This window comes from Centrocercus urophasianus, unplaced genomic scaffold (assembly GCF_019232065.1).
Source record: "Centrocercus urophasianus isolate 14NV4802_14NV808 unplaced genomic scaffold, USGS_Curo_1.0 seq_34, whole genome shotgun sequence".
NCBI lineage: Eukaryota > Metazoa > Chordata > Aves > Galliformes > Phasianidae > Centrocercus > Centrocercus urophasianus.
The window spans coordinates 8,702,671-8,727,610 of NW_024884911.1; the positions used below are offsets into that span (position 1 = coordinate 8,702,671).

At 36.0% G+C, this 24,940-nt stretch overlaps 1 protein-coding gene across 10 annotated transcripts in view; it reads left to right on the top strand.

The window, feature by feature from the left end:
- Positions 1-23,547, top strand: part of RALGPS1 (Ral GEF with PH domain and SH3 binding motif 1) — a 100,147-nt gene extending 76,600 nt beyond the window's left edge. For 4 of the 10 annotated variants that reach the window (XM_042830635.1, XM_042830629.1, XM_042830630.1 and 1 more), the window contains 8 exons: positions 4,535-4,661; positions 5,162-5,313; positions 5,967-6,018; positions 6,309-6,389; positions 8,349-8,454; positions 9,171-9,263; positions 9,442-9,547; positions 10,561-16,220. In XM_042830635.1, coding sequence (XP_042686569.1) covers positions 4,535-4,661; positions 5,162-5,313; positions 5,967-6,018; positions 6,309-6,389; positions 8,349-8,454; positions 9,171-9,263; positions 9,442-9,547; positions 10,561-10,727 — 884 coding nt within the window. In that variant the 3' untranslated portion in view covers positions 10,728-16,220. Of the gene's footprint in view, positions 1-4,534; positions 4,662-5,161; positions 5,314-5,966; positions 6,019-6,308; positions 6,390-8,348; positions 8,455-9,170; positions 9,264-9,441; positions 9,548-10,560; positions 16,221-23,523 lie in introns of those variants that run through there. The other 6 variants (XR_006170866.1, XM_042830633.1, XM_042830631.1 and 3 more) reach the window with 6 other exon arrangements.
- The last annotated feature ends 1,393 nt before the right edge of the window (positions 23,548-24,940 follow it).

Here is a 24,940-nt window from a genome sequence, read left to right on the forward strand (position 1 = left end):
CTAAACAGCACTCAGCTCATTCTGATGAAGTTGTCTTATGTTCTCTAATGCAAACAATTTTTAATAATGTTTTAATATTTTTATACAATATTTTTTGTGCACGTCAGCATAACCTTGAAAATGATTCTGAGAAATAATGAGAACCAAACTAACCCCTGTTTATGCCAGCTGACTGGAAAATCCTACTAAGAGTGCTTTGTCTCCATGAAAGGCAAAATAACAGAATAGCAATCATGGTAACAGTATGCACTAGGAGTGGAGCCAGGAGAGTAAGGAGAGTTAGCAGTAGCAGATGACTTCAGTTACTGGGGGAAAAAAATGGGCAACATAATCTCAAATGAATTGAAGTTTTGGAATTTTGTTATAAGCACTATCAGGCATAGGTTGCCGAGATAATTCCTCAGCAGTCTGGTATGTCCATAAACATCCCTTGGCTGTGCAGCATTCATCAATATCTTACCATTTACCCTCTTTGGCATCCTTCTTGGCACAATCTCACTTGTCTTTTACTCCTTAACAGAAATGAGGTCATCTCTCTTGTGCTTTATAACTCGTACGACACTCTTTACACCCCTGACTTCTTACTGAACTGAGTGTACCCTGCAACAGAATTCCAGCCTAATGAGAGCTCCAAACTTTGCAGTTCTTCTTCATAGACATTTGACAGAAGAGCAGATGTAAGATTTTGTAAAAGATTCTTTTTGCCTTAACACAAACTCAGTAGATCCAGATGATGTTTGTTTCTTTCTCTTGACTTGGGGATGAGGAAGAAGCAGAAATACACAGAAAATAACTTCTTCAGACAGTGCTCTATCAGCACAGCCGATATTTCTATCTGCACTTTTTCCCCACAAATCATTCTTTTCTCTATTATCAGGATCTTCCCTAAAGACATCTAACCAGGAATTCAAGTCCTTTATCTCTTTTCTCAGGACTGGTCAAAGAGATTGTGATTACCTTATTGAATAGCAAGGAAGCCAGACTGGAACTGTTGGCTTAAATTGTAAGGTTCCTACACCTGTTCTGACAAATTCTGTCACCATTGGGGCATCTCACCATAGTTAGGCAGTATTTTAACCTGAAAACAGATAGGATAGTTTTTGTCAGTCTTCAATCTGAAATAAACAATTCCTAATCATATTACGTGATTTGTTTCGGTTCATTTTAATAAACTTTTTTCTGTTCTGAAATTGTCCAAGTAATAAAAGCTCTTGTTGTAATTAAGTTATAATGATCACTCAAATATTTTTCTTTTTATTAAATTCACATTAATGTAAATTTCACCCCAGGTTTTCTAAAGGGGGATTTTTTTAAAAAAATTAAAGTAGACTTGTAAAGTGAAAATTCAGAAAGAGCTGTTTTTGTTGGTAGACATCATCTCTTTATTTTTTTGGAGGCCTGGGTAGAGATAATATTTAGATATATAAATACTTAAAATACTAGGAGACAAATCCATCTGACTTTGATTTTGTTACGGCTTGACTGTGTTAGCACAATACCTGATACTTTGCTGTTCTTTCTCTGGACAAAATTTTTGATACTTTGTGCCAATGACCACTGTCTTACAACCAAATTAATCAAGTAGTCTTACTGCTTTGAACTCAGTGGCTCTTCACAGTGAGATACTTAATCTGTTAGACTGTCATGTATTATGTCTAAGCAACTTCATTAATTTTTTTGATGGTGCAGTGTCTGTGGAAATCATGCTGAAACACACTTAAGGGTTTGCCCTTAAGACTGCAACTCTTTCACAGACTGAATTTGCAACAAATTATTGAATGGTGTGTTTCAAATTATTGAACGGTGTGTCACTGAACTATGTCATCCACTTGCAAGGATTTACTGTAAATTGTGATTTAGAACTGACAGTAGCACCAAAAGATCTGAACAACACAACAGAAGGCGAGGCAGAACTACTTATGTAGCCAGATTAAGGAGTGGCACAATTAATATCTTACAAGGTATTAATAGCAACAGTAACCCCTGAGTGGCTACATTAACACTGAAGTTTTAGCTGAATTTTGTACTGCACTCTTCCTTAATATATATCCTCCTAATTTTCAGGAAAATTTTCCTCTGTCACAATCTTCATTCTGGATCTCAGCTCTGAAATATTTTGAGCTTCTAACCAGGTAGTAAACACAACAGTATTTCTAAGTATGGTAATGTTTCACAAGTTGAAAATACCTGATGGAAAGACACAATAAAATGAGCTTGCTGAACTCTGTTTCTTCTGAACTCAGTTTGTCAGAAGAGCTGGACATTTTCAGACAAAAAGTTCAGACAAAAAAAGTTTTGCTGAATCTTCTGCATGCATTTAAGTGGTCTTCATTCATATGTTAAGAATTCATGATGAAATGTAGTTAAGGACAACAGAGAAATGTACATTCTTGCTAGTAAGACTCTGGGTCTGAAATTCCTGCCTGTTGGTGAAATATTAATTCAAAGAGTTTTTACAATCTATTAGTCACCAACTAATCAAGCTCAGATTAATTATTTTTATATTCAAATTTTTGCTCAGCCTCCATGGCAGAAGAGGAGGGTTAATCCTATTCACCCTGGGGAAAAAGCCTCCACTGTCTTCTTACAACCCAGACACAACATTTTAATTGAAAATACAGCAGAACATTGTACTAAGTCTTTCTCTTCCCACCTCCCAGGCATATGGTTCTTGTTGAATTTCTGGATCAAGAAATGATTTAAAATGCATTTTTTTAGAATTATGTGTGACCTTTAAGCATAAGACCTTCTCTGAAGCCACATATGCTAATGACTCATGCTACAATAGTGTCATGCTTCACAAATTCTCAATTGCAATAAACAAATGATAGCAAAGCCAAGTGGGCAGAAGTCTGTTTGCATGTATGATGGTATGCAGAAAGAAAGCAGAAAACAGCATTACAAAGTGTTTTCCTTTTCTTCTCCTGCTAAATTATGATCTGATGAATAGTATTAATGAAGATTCTTGCAATGAACTCGTTTCCCCTCTGTCAGATGCTGGAAATTGTCTCCTCTTTCTCCTTTTTTTGAGGATCCGTTAATTGTTATTTAAACTGCATAACAAGCATTTTGCTCAAATGTTGCAGAGCACTGTTTGGATGAAGATTTCCCCTTTTCTGCTCTTGAAGACTCTTTGTAATTCTTCATAATGATAATCCAGTTCAAAGTGAAATTCCAGAGCCTAAGCTATGTGGAAATAAAAATACAAGTAATTTGGAATTAATTCCTTTATTTCATGCATCTGCATTCAAATCTATACTGCAGAGTGGATGAAGACAGTAAAAGATCTTTGCATCTGTTCATGTTATTTTTTTGCCCATTGTTAGGACAAACTCATTACTTGTTGTCCTGTTCCTTTTTCCATCCCATGTATTTTCACTTCTCCCTTGAAGAAACTGATGAATTACTTCTATGCTTGCGAGGTGTTGAAGTAGGCTATAGGGCAAATGCAGAATCATTTCTGTTACTAGCATGTCTTCACATCTCATTTTTAGTCTGTGCCCTAGAATGGTGGTTATTTCCTATTTCTCTTTATCTGTAATTTGAGTTCAGACACTTTTGTAAGGATTCTAATGATAGCTGTCTGTGTTTTTCACATCAAAAAGTTTGTGTCTCTACTGAACTCTTAACAGGTGATTAGAGGTTAGAATAAGAACTGAATAAGCTGCAGTCACTGGAGTGTACAAGAAGTAATTTCTGTAAATGCAGGAGGTCTCTCTTGCTATTACTTAAGCTGTACCAAATCTGGAGATAAGTAGGTGTGGGACAGACAGCCACATTCATGACCACCATTTCAATTTCTGTCAAGAGTACTAACATCGCAACTAAATGTTTAACAGTGAAATCTTAACTGTTTATTGTGAAGCCAAGAGTAGCCATATATTCACTGAAGATAATAGGCCTTGTTCTCCACTGTATTGCAGAATTCACTGCCAGTCTTTTGTAGACTGCATCAAGGAACTGAAGCTAGAACAGCTTGTCCATGTTTTCTATGGGGCCTCGTAAAATCTGTAAAATGAGAGGAAGAATAATTGTAGTGAGACATCCCTAAGCCTCATAGTGAGAAGCAGTACATCTGTCTGGCTGTAAGACAAATGAAAAACCCTTGCTTTCTCTTACATGCTCAAATTGTGAGTCAGTATGAGCAGACTGTTTACGGTTTATTCGCAACATGGAGTTGTAAGTGAAACTCTAAACATGTGTGAACATTCCTACTCACACCCGAGATACAGACTGACTTTATGGCTCTGCATGTTGCACTTTGGCACATACAACTATTGTAAGGGTGCCAAGACTTTTTGTAGGAGTTCACTGTTGAAAGTATGTACAAAGATGTTTTAAAGATTACTTCCAGGCACTTCAAGTATATAGAGACTAATTCATAGCAGAAATGAATGCTATGGATGCTATACTCATTAGAAATCATGTCTTCAGGATATCTGTAAGAATTAATTTTAATCAGCTGCTAAACACACAAGCCCATTAATTTCTGGGCTTTACCACAGTTCAGTGTTAAATAATCTCTGTCTTTTAGGTCCAGCTGAAGTGTCAGCAGTTATGAAATTCAGCAGGAGACCAACATGTCCCGATACCTCAGTAGCAGCAAGTCTGTCTACACCTCCTATACCAAGGCATAGGAAGAGTCACAGCCTGGGAAACAAGTGGGTACTGCAGGTTCCCTCACTCAGGCAGTTTCATGCATCACCAAGGTTTAATCTGGCAGCAGAACACTTCGGTATTTGCTTCTTCCCTTTCCTGTACTGCCAGAGTGCTTCAGGCTTTGCTATGTATTCTCTAAGTTTTCTTTTGACATTTGTGTTTTTGCTGGCAGTATTTGCTCGTCATTCTTGAAAGCTGTGACCTTTTGCACTGTTCTACAAATGAGACACTTTGCTAGCCAAGTATGAGCACCTGCTCTCCAGTTAAGGCAAGCATATACCAAATTTCACATTTAATGGGTTAAGGAAACCCATCATAGTTCATGATTGATGTGTTTGTTCAACTTAGTGCCCAGTTATCTGCTTGCTACCTAATAACCTGTAGACTGTATTTTGTGTTCATGGTATGATAATGTAGAGCCTGAGTAGAAATATCAGATGGAAATGGTTGTTATCAGATGACATAAGAGGGTTCTTGCATTTTTCTCTTTCCAAATTTCTAGCATGATGTGTCAGTTCAGTGTGGTGGAGAGCAAAAGCGCCACTTTCCCTACAGAGAGGCCGCGCCACCTTCTGGATGACAGCGTCCTGGAGTCACAGAGCCCGACCCGCAGCCACATACTGAACTCGCTTTTCACCAATGGCATTTCCATAGGTAGAGACTGAGTGGAGGACTGACTTACCTGGTTTTCCCTCGCAGTTCTCTTGTGAAGTCATAGAGCAATACAAAATCAAGGAATTAGGAAGCTTAGTAGCTCCTGGGCAAAGACTGTGCTACTGTATAGAAGAAAGGAGATCGGTGTTACTTCTCACTTACTTAATTGACTGTATTTCAACTTTCTTTTATCACTCTTGGGCAAATGAAAATGGAGTTAAATAGCTATGCCAGGGAAGGACAGACAGATGGGTCAAGGGCTTGGATGAGAAATAGGGGCTACCAGTGTGAATTCCATTTCACTGATTTGTTATGACTCCTAGCAGCAGCTGGCATACCATCTGTTGCAGGTGCGCATGCTTGTAACAAACAAACAGTCATATCATGTCTAATAATTTTAATTGACTTGCAGATGTTATGCTAGAAATATTGTCTTACAGAGTAATTTGATTTTGTGTTTCTGAAGTATTCAGCTTTTAACTGAAAGACAGCGTAATGAAAATAAAAGCAGTGTGCAGATTTCTGGTGTTTAAATACAACAGCAACAGTGACTTCATTCATCAGTGATACATTACAAAAGAGAGGGGCTGATATAAGCCTCCTCTGATTTTAGATGGTTTTCTTAGTCCTTCTCTGTTCACCATTTTTTCTAGATAGCAGTGAAAGCTCAGAATTTAGTGAGGAGCTGCCGTCAGGGCTTGAAAGGTGAGTTAATTTTCATTTCCATTCACTGAGCACTAACCTGATTTAATACTAACAGATTTAGAGAAATTCCTGAATGATCTGTACCGTAGATAAGTCCTAAAACAGTGGTTATTTTTATGTTTTTGTTATTATCACTTAAATTTTAAAAATGGAGAACTCCAGAATAAAACGCTGTAATGTTGTGTTTTCTTTTCATGGACGTGAAAAGATCTCTTTCATGTTTACCAGACCCTAATTGTTGAAATCTCAGACTAGATTTTCATTCACTGAATATCTACATGTGCAAATAGGGGCCGTTTATATGCCACACTGGGGCCGAATTGGAGGGTGCCAATCCGGAATTCTCCCAGGAGTCGAAGCTGTATCTACAGGTACAGTTCAGGCCTCTCTTGCTCAGTGTACGGTGATAAACTTTCACTTGGGCATCTACATTTTCCTAGCCTAAGGTATTTGTGTCCAAGGGTATCCTTGCATGACTATACATTATCGTTTTTGATAAACTTGTTTTTAATAAAACTATCTGTGACAAGTAACGTTATTAGAAAGATGCCTTTTTAACTCTTTCTCAGAATTTATTTCCTGAGTTATAGGATAGCTACCCATAGCATCTGCTTGTGTCAGAAAGCATATAGGATATGTTATTTTTGTACAGCATAGAGGTGTGGCATTGGACCCTGAGTAGGAGAGGGAACATCTGCACTGCTTATGTAGCAGGTACTTCCAATGTTGCTTGCTGCTAAAACATGCACTTTTTATTAAAGGATAATTAGTTTACAGCCCAAAGAGAGGTGATGTGGAAAACTGTGTATAGTTAAAGTGATAAAAGACATTCACTTTATCCATGCCTGACTAAACTTCCAGATAAATTCTGTGATAGTTGCAAGTGAGGTATGTGTAAGTAGTAAGTATATATAAGAAGTATATATAAACAACAGGCCCCAAACATGGTATTCTGCAAATACTGACATTTAATTGGAGTTTAAATCCAGTCAGTTTTGTTTTGTCTAAATTAGTTTGCTCTGTCAAAATGTTGTAAATGTAAGAATACTCATTTTGGCTGAGCTAGTGACATTTGACAGCAGCCCAAGTTAGAAGTTATGCAGGAATGTAGATGTATACATTAAAAATAAGTAAAAGAATACATATTTTAACAATATTTCAACTAAACCTGCTTCTGGAAAATATTCTCTTATACATGCCTCTGGCAGATTTGTTTCAAAATTTTATGGACACAATAAATGTAAAATGTAAGAAGATAAAAATGAGATATACTTATTAAATCCACAAAGAACTGTTCCCTAAAATACATTTCTTACATTTATCCACGGTCAAGTATTTCTATTGCTTGTATTCATTCTTTGTTTTCTGGAGTCTTCTATTTATTATATTAGAAAATTAGAACTGGAAAGAATATACATTAGCATAGATAGGGCAATCTATTTGATTATAGAAGTCACAGTTGCCACTTTGAAGTGAAGGTCTTGTATAGGTGTCGTTGCTTTGTATATCACGTTCACCACCCTGTTCTTTGTAATACCATCATAGTTGTTCTTAAACAGACTCATTCTCCTTTCGCAGATGACGGGTAGGTCATATGCATGTCCTTTTTCTTGTATTCGTTATCAGACGTGATTTAATTGTCTCAGGTGAACTGTAGTATCCCTTATCTTTATAGAACTATCAGAGCTGTGATCACAGGACAATTAGAAGAGGTTAGCAGCAGGTAATTCTAGAAGATATCACTTATGAATCGATCTTTGGTTGTCATGTTCTTAGTGACAGTGTACATTTCTAACTATACATAAGTTCTTTCAGTTGTAGCACTTTTTCACTGTAATATATGGGAAGTTCTGTGGTTGTATTGGGCAAGGAAAAAAATATCTTAATCACTGTACAGTAAGTAACTTGGCATTGTTATTTAGTTATCCCAACTTTTTTCCAAATAGCCCAGGTAGCATTCCTTTTTTGATAGCTAAATTACAGGCTCCAATTGCTAAAATTTTAAGCTACTTTCATACATTTAGATAATTTCTTGAATTTACCCGAATAAAATAGAAAATTGCTGATTTTTCCTTTGACTTCAGGTCTCTGTATTTCTTTTGTTTTGTTTTTAATGTCTGAGTTCTGAGAATAGAATCTTTTCTTAATGTACTGTGTTTAAAAAGCCCTGATTCTTTTTTGGTGTATAGGTCTGAAAAATAGATATTTGCAGAGTTGTGTCTAATGCTACACTATATTCAAGGCAATGCAGGAAAAATAGATTTAAATTATATTATTTGTTTCTTGCTTGTATTTTTTTCAAAGCATATGATAATGTTATGATTCTGTAGCCCAACAGGAGCCTGCAGCTGCACATTAGGTAGTTCCATGGGAGTAGTTACCATGGAAGGCCCCTTAAGAAGGAAAACATTGCTCAAAGAAGGCAAGAGACCTACTGTAAGTGATTCTAATTCTCCTTGGGATTCTAATTCAATAGCAATTGTTTTAAATTTTCAGGATTAGATTCAGTTTTAACTGTTTTATAACAAGTTTGTAATCCTTGCATATCATTTGATCTGAAGCAGCTTTACTTCTCCCTTCACTTGAAACTAATTTCTCTAGGTCATGGCAGCAAAGCAAGACACAAGCATCTCTCTCACTTGACATGCCTTTATGTCAGGGCAGAAATTTAGTATCATGGTGAACTGAGAAGGCTGCAGGGCATCCACCTTTAGCACCAAAGCCGTGGATATTCATAATTACCCTATATTCGCAGGTTTCCAGTGAATTGGTATTTTTTTTGTTTTCTTCTGAGCTCACTTGAAAGCTTTTATGTAGATCCCTACTGTTCAATCCTAGAAGATTTGAAGAACACAGGAGTGTCATCTCAATAAATGTTGTTGATCAGAGGCAGAAGTCTAAGTAGAAGGCAGCACACTGTACAAATCAGTCCTGATGTTTTTGTGGGATACAAAGTAAGATGGCTTGCATTCACAGCCAGCCACCCAAGTTTAGATATCTGGTATGATTTATACTAGAAAACACTCTATTCAGATCCTCATTCTTTGCATCTGAACTTAACTTTTTTAGCACTTGGACTTGCTAGTGAATAGTTGTTTTTTTTTAATGTCCAAAATATTAAATTTCCATTATCTTCTTCCCTTCTGATTTAGCTTTCTTCATGGACTAGATACTGGATTATGCTTTCAGGATCAAATCTTCTGTACTTTGGAGCAAAATCTTTAAGAGGCAATGAAAGAAAACATGTAAGATTTAAATTTGTTCTAAAAGCACAATCTGCATATTCGTAGATAGATCTGAAAAGTGTATTTTTAGTGTACTTGCTATTCTTCTAGGGTAAGCAATATGTCTGCACAACTTCTACAACAAAAAATTGATCTCCAAAATGTTCTTAGGTATGACATACTTTTCTGTCTCTTGCAGTATAAATCTACACCTAGTAAAAAGATATCCATTGTGGGCTGGATGGTGGCACTGCCTGATGACCCTGAACATCCTGATATTTTTCAGCTAAATAACCCTGACAAAGGTAAATTTTGCAGGATGGTCATTCCCTGAATTTCTGTGATAGAAAGTAGAGCTATAGCTATTTGATGAGTTTGTCAATTATAGGACTTACAGTGATACTCATTTGAAAGCATGAAGAGATATTTTCAAAGGAGGATACAGATTAAGTTGAACATCTGCGATATTCTGCACTGCCTACCTCTCTGGTGCCCACACACGTATTGCTGCATCTTGACAGTTACTGTAAGATTTGTGGATATTGCCTGACTAATGAGACCCTAATCTCTGAGTTTCTGAACAGCTTTCTTTGAATTGGACAATACCAAATCTTGGGAAAAATTACAATATTATGAAAATTCTTCAAACATCAAGCCATTTACCTAAAAAGCCTTTTATTCTTCATTACTTTTTAAAAATTAATTTTGAAGTGCCATAATTCTTCCAACTTGACCAAACTTTAAAAAAAAGATCAGAAAGATGCTAAATATTTTGTTTTTTGAAAAGTTATATAAAGATTTTTGAGCCTTCTTTCACTTCTCATGTGATCAGCTTCAGTACTGGACAAGTGCATCTCTTGGTTGTTGAATGAAATGCATGGTATATTTGATAGCAAGAAGCAATTTACAAGATGTCAAAGCATGGAGGAGGCACACAGTAGGACACTGAAGAAAACTTTGATCACAAATATCAAAATAAGAAGTTTGGCAGTTACTACGACAGTCTTAATGAGAATAGACACAGAAATAAATCAGATCCACTCACTGGTCCTAACTGGTCTTTTCTGTAGCTGCAGTTTTTCCTCTTTTCCTATACACTGCTCTTAGCTTTGCAGAACACGTATGTTCTCATGCTGCCTTCACCCAGGGATTATTAAATAACATGGCTCACATGGGCTTTTTTATATGAGCACCATACTCCTCAAATGTGAATTCAACAATTTGCTTCAGGACTTCTGCTTCTGTATAGGAATCAGAACCCACTGAAGCAGTATGTCTGTTTGCAAATTGAGAGCCCTTGATTCTCTTATTTTTATAGGTAATGTTTACAAGTTCCAGACTGGTTCAAGGTTTCATGCAATATTATGGCATAAGCATTTGGATGATGCGTGCAAAAGCAACAAGCCTCAGGTAAGACTGGGAAACCGCCTCTACCTGCTTTTACATATTTTGCAGAAAACCCTTAATAGGAGACACTTCTTTTAAATCTGCATGCAAATACAGTCCTGTGTGGACAAGTCATTGCACGCTGATCCAGTTTTTCAATAGGAGGAATAAAAAGTGTTTAAAACTGCAGAGACCTGAAATCAAGATTAGTACCAGTCTACCTATAAGTTTGGTGACATTAACAGCATACAACCTCTGTAATTGCATCTTCAAGTAGTAATATAACCCTGTCTTTACTTCGGAAGGGACTTAGTCATGAATGAAGAAAGTAGCCAACATACTAGCAATTAAACTGATGACTGGGTTTATAACTACCATTGAAGAGAGTGTCCTATAAAATGCTTCATAATGTCCTTTATATAGCAGCTTCATTTTTCAGGGAAAAAAAAAAAAAAAAGTTAATTCTTGAAAAGTTTCCAGGGGCTTATATTAATAGGATGCTCAACTACTCAGGACACGTAACAGGGCACAGCTCAAGAATCTTATTTACACATACCTGCACATCCCATGCATACTAGTAACTTCTTGGACTGGATTTGGTCCACAAGGATAAAAATCATTTGAAGTTTTTATGTTTTCTTTCAGTTACGGTGTTAGCTGTCTTTTGTACCTTTTTGAGACTGATGACACTTTCTCATTGAATAACGTGTTGTTGGCCCACTGGATTTATATTATATAGCAGGGAAAATTTTCACTCAGAGGGTGGTGACGCACAGGAACAGGCTGCCCAGAGAGGTTGTGGATGCCCCATCCCTGGAGGTGTTCAAGGCCAGGTTGTATGTAGCCCTGGACAACATGACCTGGTGCCTGATTTAGTGGTTGGCAACTCTCTCCCCACGGCAGGAGTGTTGGAACTAGGTAATCTTTGAGGTCCCTTGCAATCCAAGCCATTCTATTATTCTATGATTTTGTAACTTTGCAGCTTCCCAATGCTGTAATATGCTGAGGAGCAATATGCTGCTGAATAATGTACATTCTCTTCCAGGCACCTGCTAATCTAATGTCATTTGAATAATTTGCTCTTACCTGATGTGACTTCAAGTGCCAAACTGAAGAAACAAGCTATTGTTCTCTGAGGAAGAGGAGAAAATAATAGTTTTCCTGATGTAAGCCAGCCACAACTACTTCAGCACTTTCGTGTGCTACTTGAAAGTGATTCTGACACAGCTTTTAAAAGCAGAAAGTGAATGTTGTCCTCAGAACCAGATATAGTCTCATGCACTGAGTGGAAGTAGACCAGTTAGATGGACAGAAGATTAATCCTGACTCCTGCAGGGTTCTAGAGTTTTCAACTTTCTGTGGTCGCAGACTGCCTGTGAACTGATGTTTGACCACAAAGTGAACATCATATCTTCTGCCTATCCTTTTTTAAATTGCTCTTTTTATTGTTAAGCTGCTTTATGTGACTGAAGAACATTTGGCCCATGTTGGGTTTAAGTTCTTTCTAATGCACAAAATAATTGACAGTGTTAACTTGCTGCAAAGTGTCAGTTAGGATAGAAAATTGTGGGACAACTTTTTTATAACATAAGTGCACTGAGTTGCTTTGCAATGTGGCTGCCTCAGATTTTATATAAAATCTCTGGACAATTCTTTTGTTCAAATTTGAGCTATGTGGTAAAAATGTATTTTGGCACAGAGCAGTCATTTTTATTTGGTTACATTATTCTGGAATACCTTGACAATGAATTTAAGGTGTATAGTTTTAAATTTAATGCTGTGTTAAATGTCTTTTTTTTGTTTTCTTACTAGCCATATAACTGTTACGGTTTGGTTTTTGTTTGTTTGTCTGTTTGTTTTTTAAATCTGAATATTGTTCATCGTAAAGGGAACTGCTATTCCTTGATACAGGGTAGCAGATAATCAGGTTGTATGATACACATTGTGCTGACTCCTCAGAATGACTCCATAACATTATTTGCTGTTCTGTCTTTCTGTTGGTGACTCAGCCTCACTTAATTCCGGTACATGATGAACTTTTGTGGCATACAGTCATGGTACTGCATTTCTAAAATCATGATGGCAATGAAAGCTAGGCAAGACTGTCTGTTAGTGCTGCAGTTATGCAGAAGCCTCTACATTTACGCCCACAGAATTTAAAAGGTAAAAACAGCAACAACCAGCCTTCTCATTATCTGAGCCTGTTCCTGTAAAGGAACTCTTCCTACACCCATAGCTGTATCCTTGCTGTGCCGTAGCACCAGTGTAGTCACAGCTCTTTTCTATTCCCACAATAAGTTCAGTGCTTTTTTGGTTAAAAACTCTTCTGCTGTAAGGCATTACTAATTAAACCTTGTTAATTGTAGGAAGAGGAAAATCTCGTCTGTGTTTCCTAAGACTGCATGGAGGAGAGATTTGCAAGACAAGATCTAGATTACAGACCATGAAAAACTGAAAGTCAATTTCAATAAACAGAGCCTATATTAGATCAGTTTTGCTCATATTAGTGGTATTTGTTCTGTGGCCTTTTGTAATTTTCTGAATTTTGATTTTGAAACTTCTCTAACAACAATCTGTACTGTTGTATGTAGATTGACTGTAATTTTTGTGTTATTTTGAATGGTCCTGACAGCTCCTGTGTGTAGGTATGTAGGTATGTAGACATGAAAATTTATGTGGAGTTGACAGGTATTCTTTGATGACACAAGTTGTGTGGGAAAAGAAAAAAAAAAAGCAAAATATATTTATACTTTTTTTCTCCTTGCAAAGGCAGAACATCCAGGACTATTAATGTAAAATATAAAGCTTTTGAATGTAGTGAATCAGTAAATCAATTAAAACTGTTAGAATACATCATTGGAATTATTCTGCACTTGTTACTTCAGTAATTAGTTATCAGCAAGGTTATTCGTAAGGACACAGGTTACATGGATCGCCATTTTACTGAGTATGCCCCTATAGCCATGTGTATTCTGTGTTTTTGGCATCAATATGGTTTGAACCATATGCAGTTTTGTCACTACTTTAGATTACACTTAAACCCTTAAGGCTAGGGAAAACTTCTAAATCCTTCTGTAGAAACATAATTTGTGTTAAAAGGGCTACTGGAACACTGCCATAGCAGAAACATCCCTGCATTACTGCTTTAAATGTGAGCTACCAAAAACTACCCCAGAGGAAATTGGTTCTTTCTTTTAAATCATTTTTAAATGAATTATCTCTTCTTGTTGCAAAGTAAGACTTATTTATTTCTCTAACTAAGGAAAACTCTAAAATTCTTGTAAAATAGCAAAATAAACAAATGTTTCTGTTCTGCATCAGTATGCATTTGGCCATCATGAGCAAAGAAGAACTTGTCTGAGATCATGTCAAAAAAGTCACAGAAAGTTTATTGAAAGAACAGTTAAAATGCTGCCCATTATACTTTCCGGTGGTCTACCAAATAAATGCCTAGTAAAGAAGGTATTGTCTACCCAAATGAAATCTTAGCTGCAAACTTCGAGAACGGTGACCAAAAAACAACTGTGCATGTAAAGTTTCATGAAGTTACTTTATTGGTAAACCTTTCTCTTTAAAAGGGAATAACCTGATCTGTCTTAAATGTATGTTAAATTCCAAATGGAACACTTGCTGGCATAATGAATATGCATTAGAAGCATGTCAACAACCACTCATTTCTGATGTGATATTGTGGAAGACAACACCACTGACATTGTACAGTGTACTGGAGTGAGATAAACTACTAAACGTCACAACAACTTGCAATTACATCTGACACGCCTTCCCTTGGAAAGAGGAATGATTGCCTGTACGTATTCAGAACTTAATAGTGTTTTAGGTTTTAAGTGTCTCGAAAGTGTTGTATATGTTACTGTAAAATTCCTCAAAAATAAGCTTTTACTCAAAATTATGTGCCATAGAGCCTTTTGGACAATTTAGAAAAGGATCAATTTTCATTTCTTTTAAAGCAGATTCCTAAATAAAAACATCGTGCCTTTGACAGAAAGGTTCAAAAATAGTGTGCCATGAATGGATGGAAACACTTATGAATTATTATTACACCCATTTGTTTATCAGAGAAATATATGTGGAGAAACATAACCCTTCAAATAATACTACTCAAAACTTTGGAATTTGGAAGTGTGTCAGAAGAGTGTGAACTCCTTCACGTTATTATCATTTGAAAGTAAAAAAGCTTATAGAAGGGAGGTGAACATAATAGATAGATAATACATGATAGTCACCTTTTCAGTATAGCAGAGTTATGAAATGGCCCTACAATATAAATAAATGAGAGTAATGAAGTAGTATAATAGTATTGTTAAAATATCTTGATCCAATATTAGATGAGTTTATGACTATTAAATAGCTTGTAGCTACTGGATAAGGGTACTCTGTTGTCATTTGATACTATTTCATCTCATCGGCCACTTTTAATGTTAATTGAAAGCTGCTGTTGGCACACAATGTATTGCAAATAAGTACTGATTAATACAGCATTTTCTCAGAAATATCGCAAACCGTGCAAGTTTCCATCCAAAGAAAAACTGCAACATTTGTAGAGAAATACATATTATCTCAGATTGACTGTTCCCAAACTTGTGAAGATATAAAATGTGTTTAGGCAATATTATTCCCTTACTTATCTACAATTTCAATGTTAGTAAGTGCCAAAATACGTTTGTCCAAATAGCACTAAAATGAGGCAAAGGCAGTAGTTTTCAAATTGCAACTTACTTGTCATATTATAGTCTAAACAAATTTCAACATTTTAGTTTGTTTTGTGTGATAACTGTTGCACTATTTTTGGCCGTATTTTCCAGCAGTCCACTGCATGCTGTTTGTGTAAGAATTATTTCTATAATTCTTGTGAAATGTCTCACCTGCAATAACCACTAAACTCTAGCATTGGAATCTGGGTTTTTGGCAAAGTATTTTGTTACCTCAGTCTTGTATCAATATGCTGTATTTTTCAGCTTGTTACATTGATAATGTTTGTTTCATTAATTAAATAATGTTAAAAAAAAAAAAAAAAAAAAAAGATTGTTTACTTTGAAAGCAATTGCAATTGGTTGTAAATTTAAAGATGTGCAAAGTATGTATGCCATTACCAATAAAATATTTTGAAAAAGAACAGTGGAGGTACAGAAGGAACTTTTCAGTTCAAAGGCAGCAAGCACATTTTATAATACAGTAATACAGTCAAACAGACTATAGTGGGCAGTATGTAGCCATTCAATATATATAAATTCGGATACTTCTGACAGAAAATTGAAAATTCCTCCAAGTTTACATCTGTTTTAAGTAAGTAAGATTTGGAAAGTCCAAAGTAGAGGCCAACCTACTGTGTTGGGTTTTTTTTCAAAGAAAAGCATTTAATCACAACCAAATATGCATATTGATTTGGATAGCAAAATAAATTCCTTTGCATCTAAATTTAAATGTTATTTGGACTCTTGGTTTCTTTTCTCCTGCCTGCCAATGGGGAAATACAGTGATACAATTTCATTCACTGATAAAACTATCTGCTCTACATTACACTGTATCAGCTTAGATATACTAATAAACATAATAATATCTTCTGATCTTAAATCTGTTTGTTCCTTTCTCAGTGATGAAAGCAATGCCCTCTCAGAACCTTTACACACAGAGCTCTAATAAGGAAAGCCAAGCAATAAAATATTCAACAGAACTTTCTCTTGGAAGAAAAGATTAAAATGGAAATGGTTGGCAATACCCATTCTTTTTCAATAATGTGTCTTATTACAAGCACCATTTTTACCCATTTGAGGTTAATAAGCTTCACATTAAAACTGACAAGTAGGGGGGCTTTATCTTCTGCATCATAATGGTTTTATTGCCTGAGAAATTGAGAGATAAATGACATTACCAAATGAAGGTGAGAGCAAAACAAAATGCAAAATGCAAAAAAGAAAGCACACATCCCTTTCCTGAGGCTGACTCATTTTCCTGTTCTCTCCCAGAAACAGGAAGACTTTTTCAAGGCTTCACTACATTGCAGTTCTCAAAATCACTTGGATCTGTGCAATTTTCCTCCAGGCCATTATCCATATTATAAATGTTTTATAAAGTAAGCACGGATTACTCTTTTTACATCTACCAAATGGTCAATTTCACTGATTGCATTGGTTAAAATGGTAAAAGGAAATTGGTTGGAATTCTCCTCCTAATAGACAACAGGATGGAGAATGAATGATCACACTGGGAAGAAAGAGCAACACTCATTACATTCCAGAGGGTCATTATTATTGTTACAGAGGCAGATTTCAGGGGTGAGGACTACATTCTGTGTTGGAGTATTTCACTATAATGCTACGTACTTCTGCCCTAGAAAAAAACAAAGATGAGTACTGATGTGCTCATAAAATGCTCATCATTTCCAAGCCTCTTATTTTGTAGACTGAGAGAAAAAGCAAAGTGGTCATTAGTAAATTTGTTCCTACTGCAAATGTCTGGTATCAAAAGGTGGTGCGTAAGTGTTAAATTGTGTTTTTTGTTTTTTTGAAGTCAGTAACATGGTATTTCTATAGCTGTGATCTATTAATAACATCTGTTCATCAAATTCTGAAAGTATGTTGGACATTTCCTTAGAATGCAAAGAAAAATGAAAGTTAGTTAAAGTTTCATGTCTCAGCAGACCTCAGATGTGAAAGAAAGCCAGATAAGCATATTAGGAAGGATGAAAATTATTTTACATCAACCAAAACATAGTTGTGCAAGAGGAAAGTGCATATAGTAATGAATTGGAGGAAGTAGCCTTGCTCTTACTGCCAGAAATCAGTTTTTCAGCTTTAAGGAAGAGTAGACATTGTTCTGAGTGGTTACTTACTTCCAGTGATTCATGCCTCAGGTTTGAAAGTATACTGTAGCTGAACATGAAGCAAACAAGGTCAGGAAACAAACAAATGAATTCTAGTGTTTGTATAGATAAAAGTCTGTGCAATTTTGCAGAAGAAGAAGAAAGCAGACAATGGCTAGAGATGTTATTTTACCCATGTTTTATTAATCAGCATTACTTTAATAAAATGATCACCTTAATTCTTGATACATGGGAACACACTAGAGCTCTGGAAACACTAGCATCTAGCTGTAGCGAGATGAATTTTCCTGAAATAATACAAAATACTTATGTGAACTTGTCTGACACAAATTAATACAATGAATGGATGCTTTGTGATGTCTGTGATCGTGCTACCTGCCACCTTTGCCACCTTTCCATTGCTTTACTCAGGCTGAACAATGCACCCAAGGCCTTGCTCTGGAGCACAATGACGGTAGTATTGGTTCACCTCAGGCCTTGCTCAGGCAGATGGTGACTGCAGTACTGGATAAAAAAGTGGTTGCTAGAGGAACTGATGGACAGACATCTTGTTCAACAGCTGAGGGACAATGGAGTATGTGCCGGAAATCATGACTACGTGTCAAGTATCTTACCCTATGAATAGCAAGCAGCTCAGGAGCTTCTTAAGCTCTCCTGCACATCAGCCAGCACAATAGGATCTCCCCTAGAGAAAGGATGTCTCTCCAAGGTTGCGCTTGCACAGAGATCCCTCACATATTGACATCAAGACACCTTACCGATACACATCCTCAGTGACTCTTTGTTAAGCTTTGTGAGCTTCACTAGGATTCTATCTTAGGTTGACTGTACACTTATGGTCGCTTAGACATAAACCATTGACCAGCGTCTGAGACTAGGAATGGATCCAGTCACACCTAGTCTCCTTACCTCCATGGTTTAAGGAGTTTAGAAAAGAAGAGGGCCCACTCTGTACCTCATGAATCAGCAGGAGGGTCTCAATAAGTGTATGCAGCCTTATCCTCTATACAGTAAATGATCAACTGTATCCAGTCATCTCAAGTCTTGTTAAGTTACTATCTTATTTAATTAAGTGTTAGTAGGCTTAGTATCAGTTGATACTAATTGATACTGATGACTGATGAAGTTCTGGGTTAGCTTAGTTCTTCCTGATTTACCTTGTTTTACTTTGGGAGGGGGTGGGGGGAGGGGGGCAAGTGTGTAAAAAGATTTTGTTAGCATTACTGTTTGACAGAGACTAATTACAAAATAGATACAACTGTATAACACAAGATTTGCTTAGAACAGAAATAGCAGTGGGTGTTTCTGGTTGTTTTACTTCTGGACAGTGGTGAAGAAATTATCAGGTAGATGAAAGCTGTGTAGATTTTCTGTTGATCTTACTTTGTCAGGCATGTGAGGGTACAAGTATAAATAATAGTAAAAATATTTCAAATGCAGTCAAACCACTCCTGCAGGTTTTTCCAATAAAGTGAGAAGACCTGTATTTTCATAGAAATAAATGTATTTAAAATAAAAATTGCAAGCAATACATTCCTAAAAAGTGAAAATGAGATATTTTATCTCACAATAGTTAGTAAAGTAGGCTAATCCATTTTGTTCTAAACTCACATTATCCCACCTAGACTACTCCTCCCACTGAAATAAGTATTTATGTTAGCTAGTAATGTAGCTCCATTAGGCAATCAAGTGTTCATTCAAAGTTACATCCACCCTCTCTTTCAGACACCTATAATAGTTTGAAGTATAGTATGATTAAATACTAAGTTTTATTTCCTGGTCTAGCAACTATGCACACAATTGCTGTGCTTGATTTTATGTCATTATTAAGTGTTGAAGATCATTATTAACAGAAAACTAAGTTTACCTGGAAGTTCTCTGTGAAGTGCAATAGATTATTTAAGATTAACTGCTGAAACGCTCTACATTATGTTTGATGTCATGGAAACCATTTAAATCCTGATCTAGATAAATGTACAAGAATATATACATAAATATTGGAAATCGAAAAAAACTATCATCTTTCATTTTTCCAGTTAATATGACTGTTTGGGAGGCTAAGAGCTATAAGCATTAGCTGAAGAACACATCAAAGTCAAAGCTGTTAAACTGAGAAAATAACAGAGCAGAAAGCAAACTATTTTGCAGCACAGGAAGTTACCAAGTCATGGGACTTCCCACAGACTATCAGAAGCATAATTGCAGAGGAAGCAGATGTTAAGTGACAAGCAAGTTGTAAGGTCTCTCATTTCAAAGGGATCATGAGGCAGAAATTAGGCTGGAGCGCTGGAAAGTGTGAGATGCCAGACAAAGAGGCATGAAATTGTAAGTACCCTATTATTGTCTGATTTCTCATATGTTCAGGAGGGCAATTTTGTGCTGGCGAAGTACCACCAAGGCTGCACCTGACAACCATAGATTCCATTAACAATTCTCCTACTTACGTAACAACTAAAAAATGCTGAGGCTTATTCTAATTATTTCAGGACAAATAAGTGTTTGTGTTTTAGGAAGCTTAAGTAAAACAGCTGTAAAATCAAGGATCATACTGTTTTGTTTAAAGTTGACTTGATGATCTTTTGAGGTCCTTTCGAAACCCTGCAATTCTGTGAAATGTTGTAATTAAATGTTGCCCTTCAGTTTCATTTTAGCACCACAGCTGGTATTAATCAAAACAGGCAGAGAGGATTCAGAGTTGATAATGTATTTAAAACTCATCTTATAAGCAGGTGAGATATTCTTCATCTTCCGAACAAACAATATTTTTTTCGGTAACTAAAGGAGACTGCAGTGAAATCAGATGCAAAGAAATAGTGACCATTTTTTCAGCACTGGAATGTAATCTTATATGAACTCTCATGACCTGAGACTTTAGCAACACATACTCATTCGAAAGAAAAGATAGTACAAAGCACAACAGCAAGTATATCTTAAAAGCTTTGTGTGCTGAGTCTTTTCAGAATGACAGAGGCTGTTCCTGTTCAAAAATGATTGCTCTGGCAACAGCTGAGAAAAAAAAGTAAAATTAATTATCATTAGTTAGAAAACCTGTGGATTCCAAAAAAGCTGGCAAATGTTTGAACCCAAACCCATATTTCATACTCAAAGAATTGATACTTTCCCCTTCTTGGAGAATTTGTGTAGTAGTTAATCTTTCTGAGAACAGAACAAAATTAAAGACAAATATAAACAGTATTGGCAATCACTGGCAATTTCCAGACACAAAAGAATTATTTGAGCAGTTTGCAATAGGTTGTTTATACAGTTCTTTAATATATCTGATCCCTTCATGTAAGAGAAGGAACTTATTTGTTTCTTTATATTCCCTATCTGTTACGTTTTGTTCAGTCACTATTCATGCCCTAGTAGTCCTGTGGTTTCTAGTAGGAGGACTAGTTTTGAATTGTTTAGTTTTGTTTTCTGAAATAAGTGGATGGTAATACTCTTGATATGCTAGAACTACTAATTCGAAGTGGAGACTGACTTCTGCTGTTTCTTGTAGGCTCCTTGTTCTAAAAATAGGCTGTTGGGATGAATTTTAACTTGCTCAAATTAGTGATACATGCATACAAATTATGTAAAGAGAAAGCATATCAAAATTTTGATTGTGTGGAGTTGAAAATGCACAAAAGATCACCTTGCCAAGAAGACATGAGGTGCAGGGGAATGTATGTTTTCTGTAATTTCCTGTTTTGTGTAACTTGCATGTAAAAACTAAAATGGCAACTTTTGTGCAGTCGTACAGGAGATATACAGGAATTATTCTATTTTTGCTAGAATTATGTATTTTTAATAGAATGATGATTAGACTACTAACCACTAGAAAGTAGCAGCATTCCAAATGTAAGAGAGAGTAAATGAGAGTGCTTGCCTGTAGTAGATTTTAACATTTGGGTATTGCAGGAAGATGCTAGTAATTTATTTATTTATTTATTTATTTATTAATGAAATTTCTGTGTAAATTTCCCAAGACTTACTTAACAGGAAATTTTTAAGGCATGGATCTGCCTGATGTGAGAATAACAGTTGAAAACATGTCACCAGAACAATGTATGATTTTTGTACTGAACATCTGTAGCCAAAAAAATATATATATAAATAAATCTTGACACTATTTCTATAAATAAACATGACAGACATTAAAGGTGAGGAATGTTATCAGGGTTTTGTTTCATCTCATCTCATAGTAAGTAAATTGTCTCCCCAGAAGAGTAATGAAATCCAGATCAGTGTTCTCTGATTTTTACTTTCCTTAATCACTTTATCACTTTATCATTCTCTTGGATGGAAAGAAAAGTTCGGAATCATAACCTGCTCTACTTTTAGAGTTTAATTGAAGTTCCTGTCCTTTATTGTTGTTACATGCATCTCAGCCTTCAGACTAACTCCATTGTCTGCAAAAAGCTCTGTTGATTGCTTCCAAGAAAACATTAACAGCTAAATCCCACCTCCAAAGTGTAAAAATCAAGAAATGCTCCAAGGACCAGAACTTGGACAGACTTTTTTTCCGTATCACTGTTGGCTTATTTTTCTTTAGAGTTTTCTTATTTTTTTGAAATTTTCTGTGACCATTTTTTTTCAGTCTCACTTCACATTTATGGAAAAAAGCTTTGATCCAAATATTCTCATTGTTTTTTAATAGACAGCATGTTAGTAATTATATATGGTTTACAGTAAAACAGTAGCGTTATTTGAAGAACTTTGACACAAATTCATTAGCAATTGATGCAGCCCTGCTTTCCTATATGTTCTCATCTTCTTAATGCAAATTACAGCAGACTAAGAAGAAATTGTGCATAACCAAGTAATTTTAACTTAGTATATTAGAAAAATGTATTCTGTATTTGTAATGTAATCTTAAAATTGATAAATACCGTTGCATGAAAGGAGAAACAGAGATTAATTGTAACTTTAGAGAATAGGTTTATTGTATGTATTTTAAAATAATTCTTACTTTTGGGGAGGAAAATTAAAGCAAACAAACGAAAAATAGCAGGTGAACAGCATCTTGGATTTGCAAATTCCGCCAGACAGCAATGCTTTCATCATATTCTTCAAAAAATTCTGAAGTTAGAATAGAGTTGCAAGTAAAGTGGCAATACTGTGAGTTCATTGGAAAGTAGTCATTTATATATTCATTTGAAATTGAATGTGTACAAGAGGACAGAATACATACAAATTACAGGCCTCTGATAACTGTACTGATGTGTTCTTGTGATGTGTCACATTATCACTCTCTCACGGCCACTCAGAATAAGTCAGGGTTTTGTTTTCTTTCAGTTTGCTTTCCAACTGCATGATGGTATAAGCAGGTATGAATGCCAAGCTGTGAACATATACTGGAAAATCTCTACTCTGTAGTGTGACTTTGGAATACTGTAGAGAACTTTTGTTTCAACAGCAAGGTTAAAAAGTTCTGTACTGTGTGCAGTCCCAGCAAAGGTCACAAAATCTAGTCAAAGTCCTTTTGAAATCAGCTACCAATTTAGAATTGCAATCTGAGTTTTCGTCTGTAGTGATAAAAGGAATTTACCTTTAATGTAATCATGGCCTCTGGAATAACGGTAAAGGTCATCCTTTTTGAAGCTCTTTTCCTAGATAATGTTAAATACCATCCCACAAGATTTTGAACACAGGGCTCTAAAAATATTTTATTTTTGATTTGGGAATCAGGACCCAAACAAAGCAAGATTATGCTTAATCAATTCAAAAGAATTCAGTTGGATTTTGTGTTTCACAGCATTGCTTTTAAGGAAAGGGGAAAAAACAGTTTTACATCTCTAAATACCAAAAGATAGAGGATATTAGTCTTCACTAATGCAAAACTTTTTCCTCAAAATACTGCAAATTACAGTCAATTCATTATCTTGTATAGCAAAACAGCCAAAACTGTCCGTGGGACCAATTCTGACTAAAACAGAATGTAGATTGCTTCATTTTTTCAAAATGCAAAGCCAGCATGAAAAGTCAGGTCTTCATATTGAGGTATGAAAAACATAACTATTGTGTTTAGGAGAATACAGTTAATGAAAGTCTGATTTTGTTTTGTTTCAGAGAATGTGAATAGAAGATTGAGTTGTAAAGGTCTGAGTCCCAAATTGTGAAATTCAGCAATGATACACTGTGGAAAAAGGCACGTGTATGCTATTGTTGCGTGTATTGTAATTTTTGGAAGTATTTTAATCTGCTCCTGGAAAGGTCCTCAGCTACAAGATAATATAAAAAGAAAAATCTTCCCCCAGGGAAAAAATGTCATTCCAGTTGGTCAATTCTGCAGGGGAAAAGCTGCAAAAAATGTAATAACACCATTAAAAGATAACAGAACTTTTATTATCTCCCCATACTTTGATGATAGAGAAGGCAAAGTGACACGTGTGATTGGGATTGTTCACCATGAAGATGTCAAAGAACTATACTGCTGGTTTTGTTGTCAGCCCCTTGGAAAGATATACGTATCAAAGGCAGAAATAGATGTTCACTCGGACAGATTTGGATTCCCCTATGGTGCTGCAGATATAGTTTGCTTGGAACCCGGAAACTGTGATCCAACACACGTATCAATTCATCAGTCTCCACATGGAGATATTGACCAGCTATCGAGGTTTGAAATAAAAAACCGCAAAGCAGAGCCCTTCTCTGCTGACTTTACAGTATGCATCTCTGCCATGTTTGGAAATTACAACAATGTCTTACAGTTTATACAGAGTATGGAAATGTACAAGATTCTTGGGGCACAGAAAGTGGTGATCTACAAGAACAACTGCAGCCAGATGATGGAGAAAGTCCTGAAGTTTTATTTGGAAGAAGGAACAGTAGAGGTAATTCCGTGGCCAATAAACTCATATCTCAAGGTTTCTCCTAAATGGCGCTTCATGCAAGATGAAACACACATTGGCTACTATGGACAAATCACAGCTCTAAATGACTGTATATACCGCAACATGCAGAGGAGCAGGTTTGTGGTTCTTAATGATGCTGATGAAATAATTCTTCCCCTTAAGCACCCAGACTGGAAAACAATGATGAGCAGTCTTCAGGAGCAAAATCCAGGAACTGGTGTTTTTCTCTTTGAGAACCATATCTTTCCAGAAACAATTACCACTCCCATGTTCAACATTTCATCTTGGAACACTGTGCCAGGTATTAACATACTACAGCATGTTCACAGAGAGCCTGACAGGAAAGAGGTAATCAATCCTAAGAAAATGATAGTTGATCCAAGAAAGGTGATTCAGACTTCAGTCCACTCTGTCCTACATGCTTATGGGATGAGTGTGAATGTTCCAATGGATGTTGCCCTCGTTTATCACTGTCGCGTGCCCCTTCAAAGTAACCTTCCCAGAGAATCTCTCATCAGGGATACGACATTGTGGATATATAACTCATCATTAATCATGAATGTTAACAAAGTTCTCTATCAAACAGTACTGTAAGCTCAAAAGTGAAACTTTGTCCACAAAAATCAAGGGTG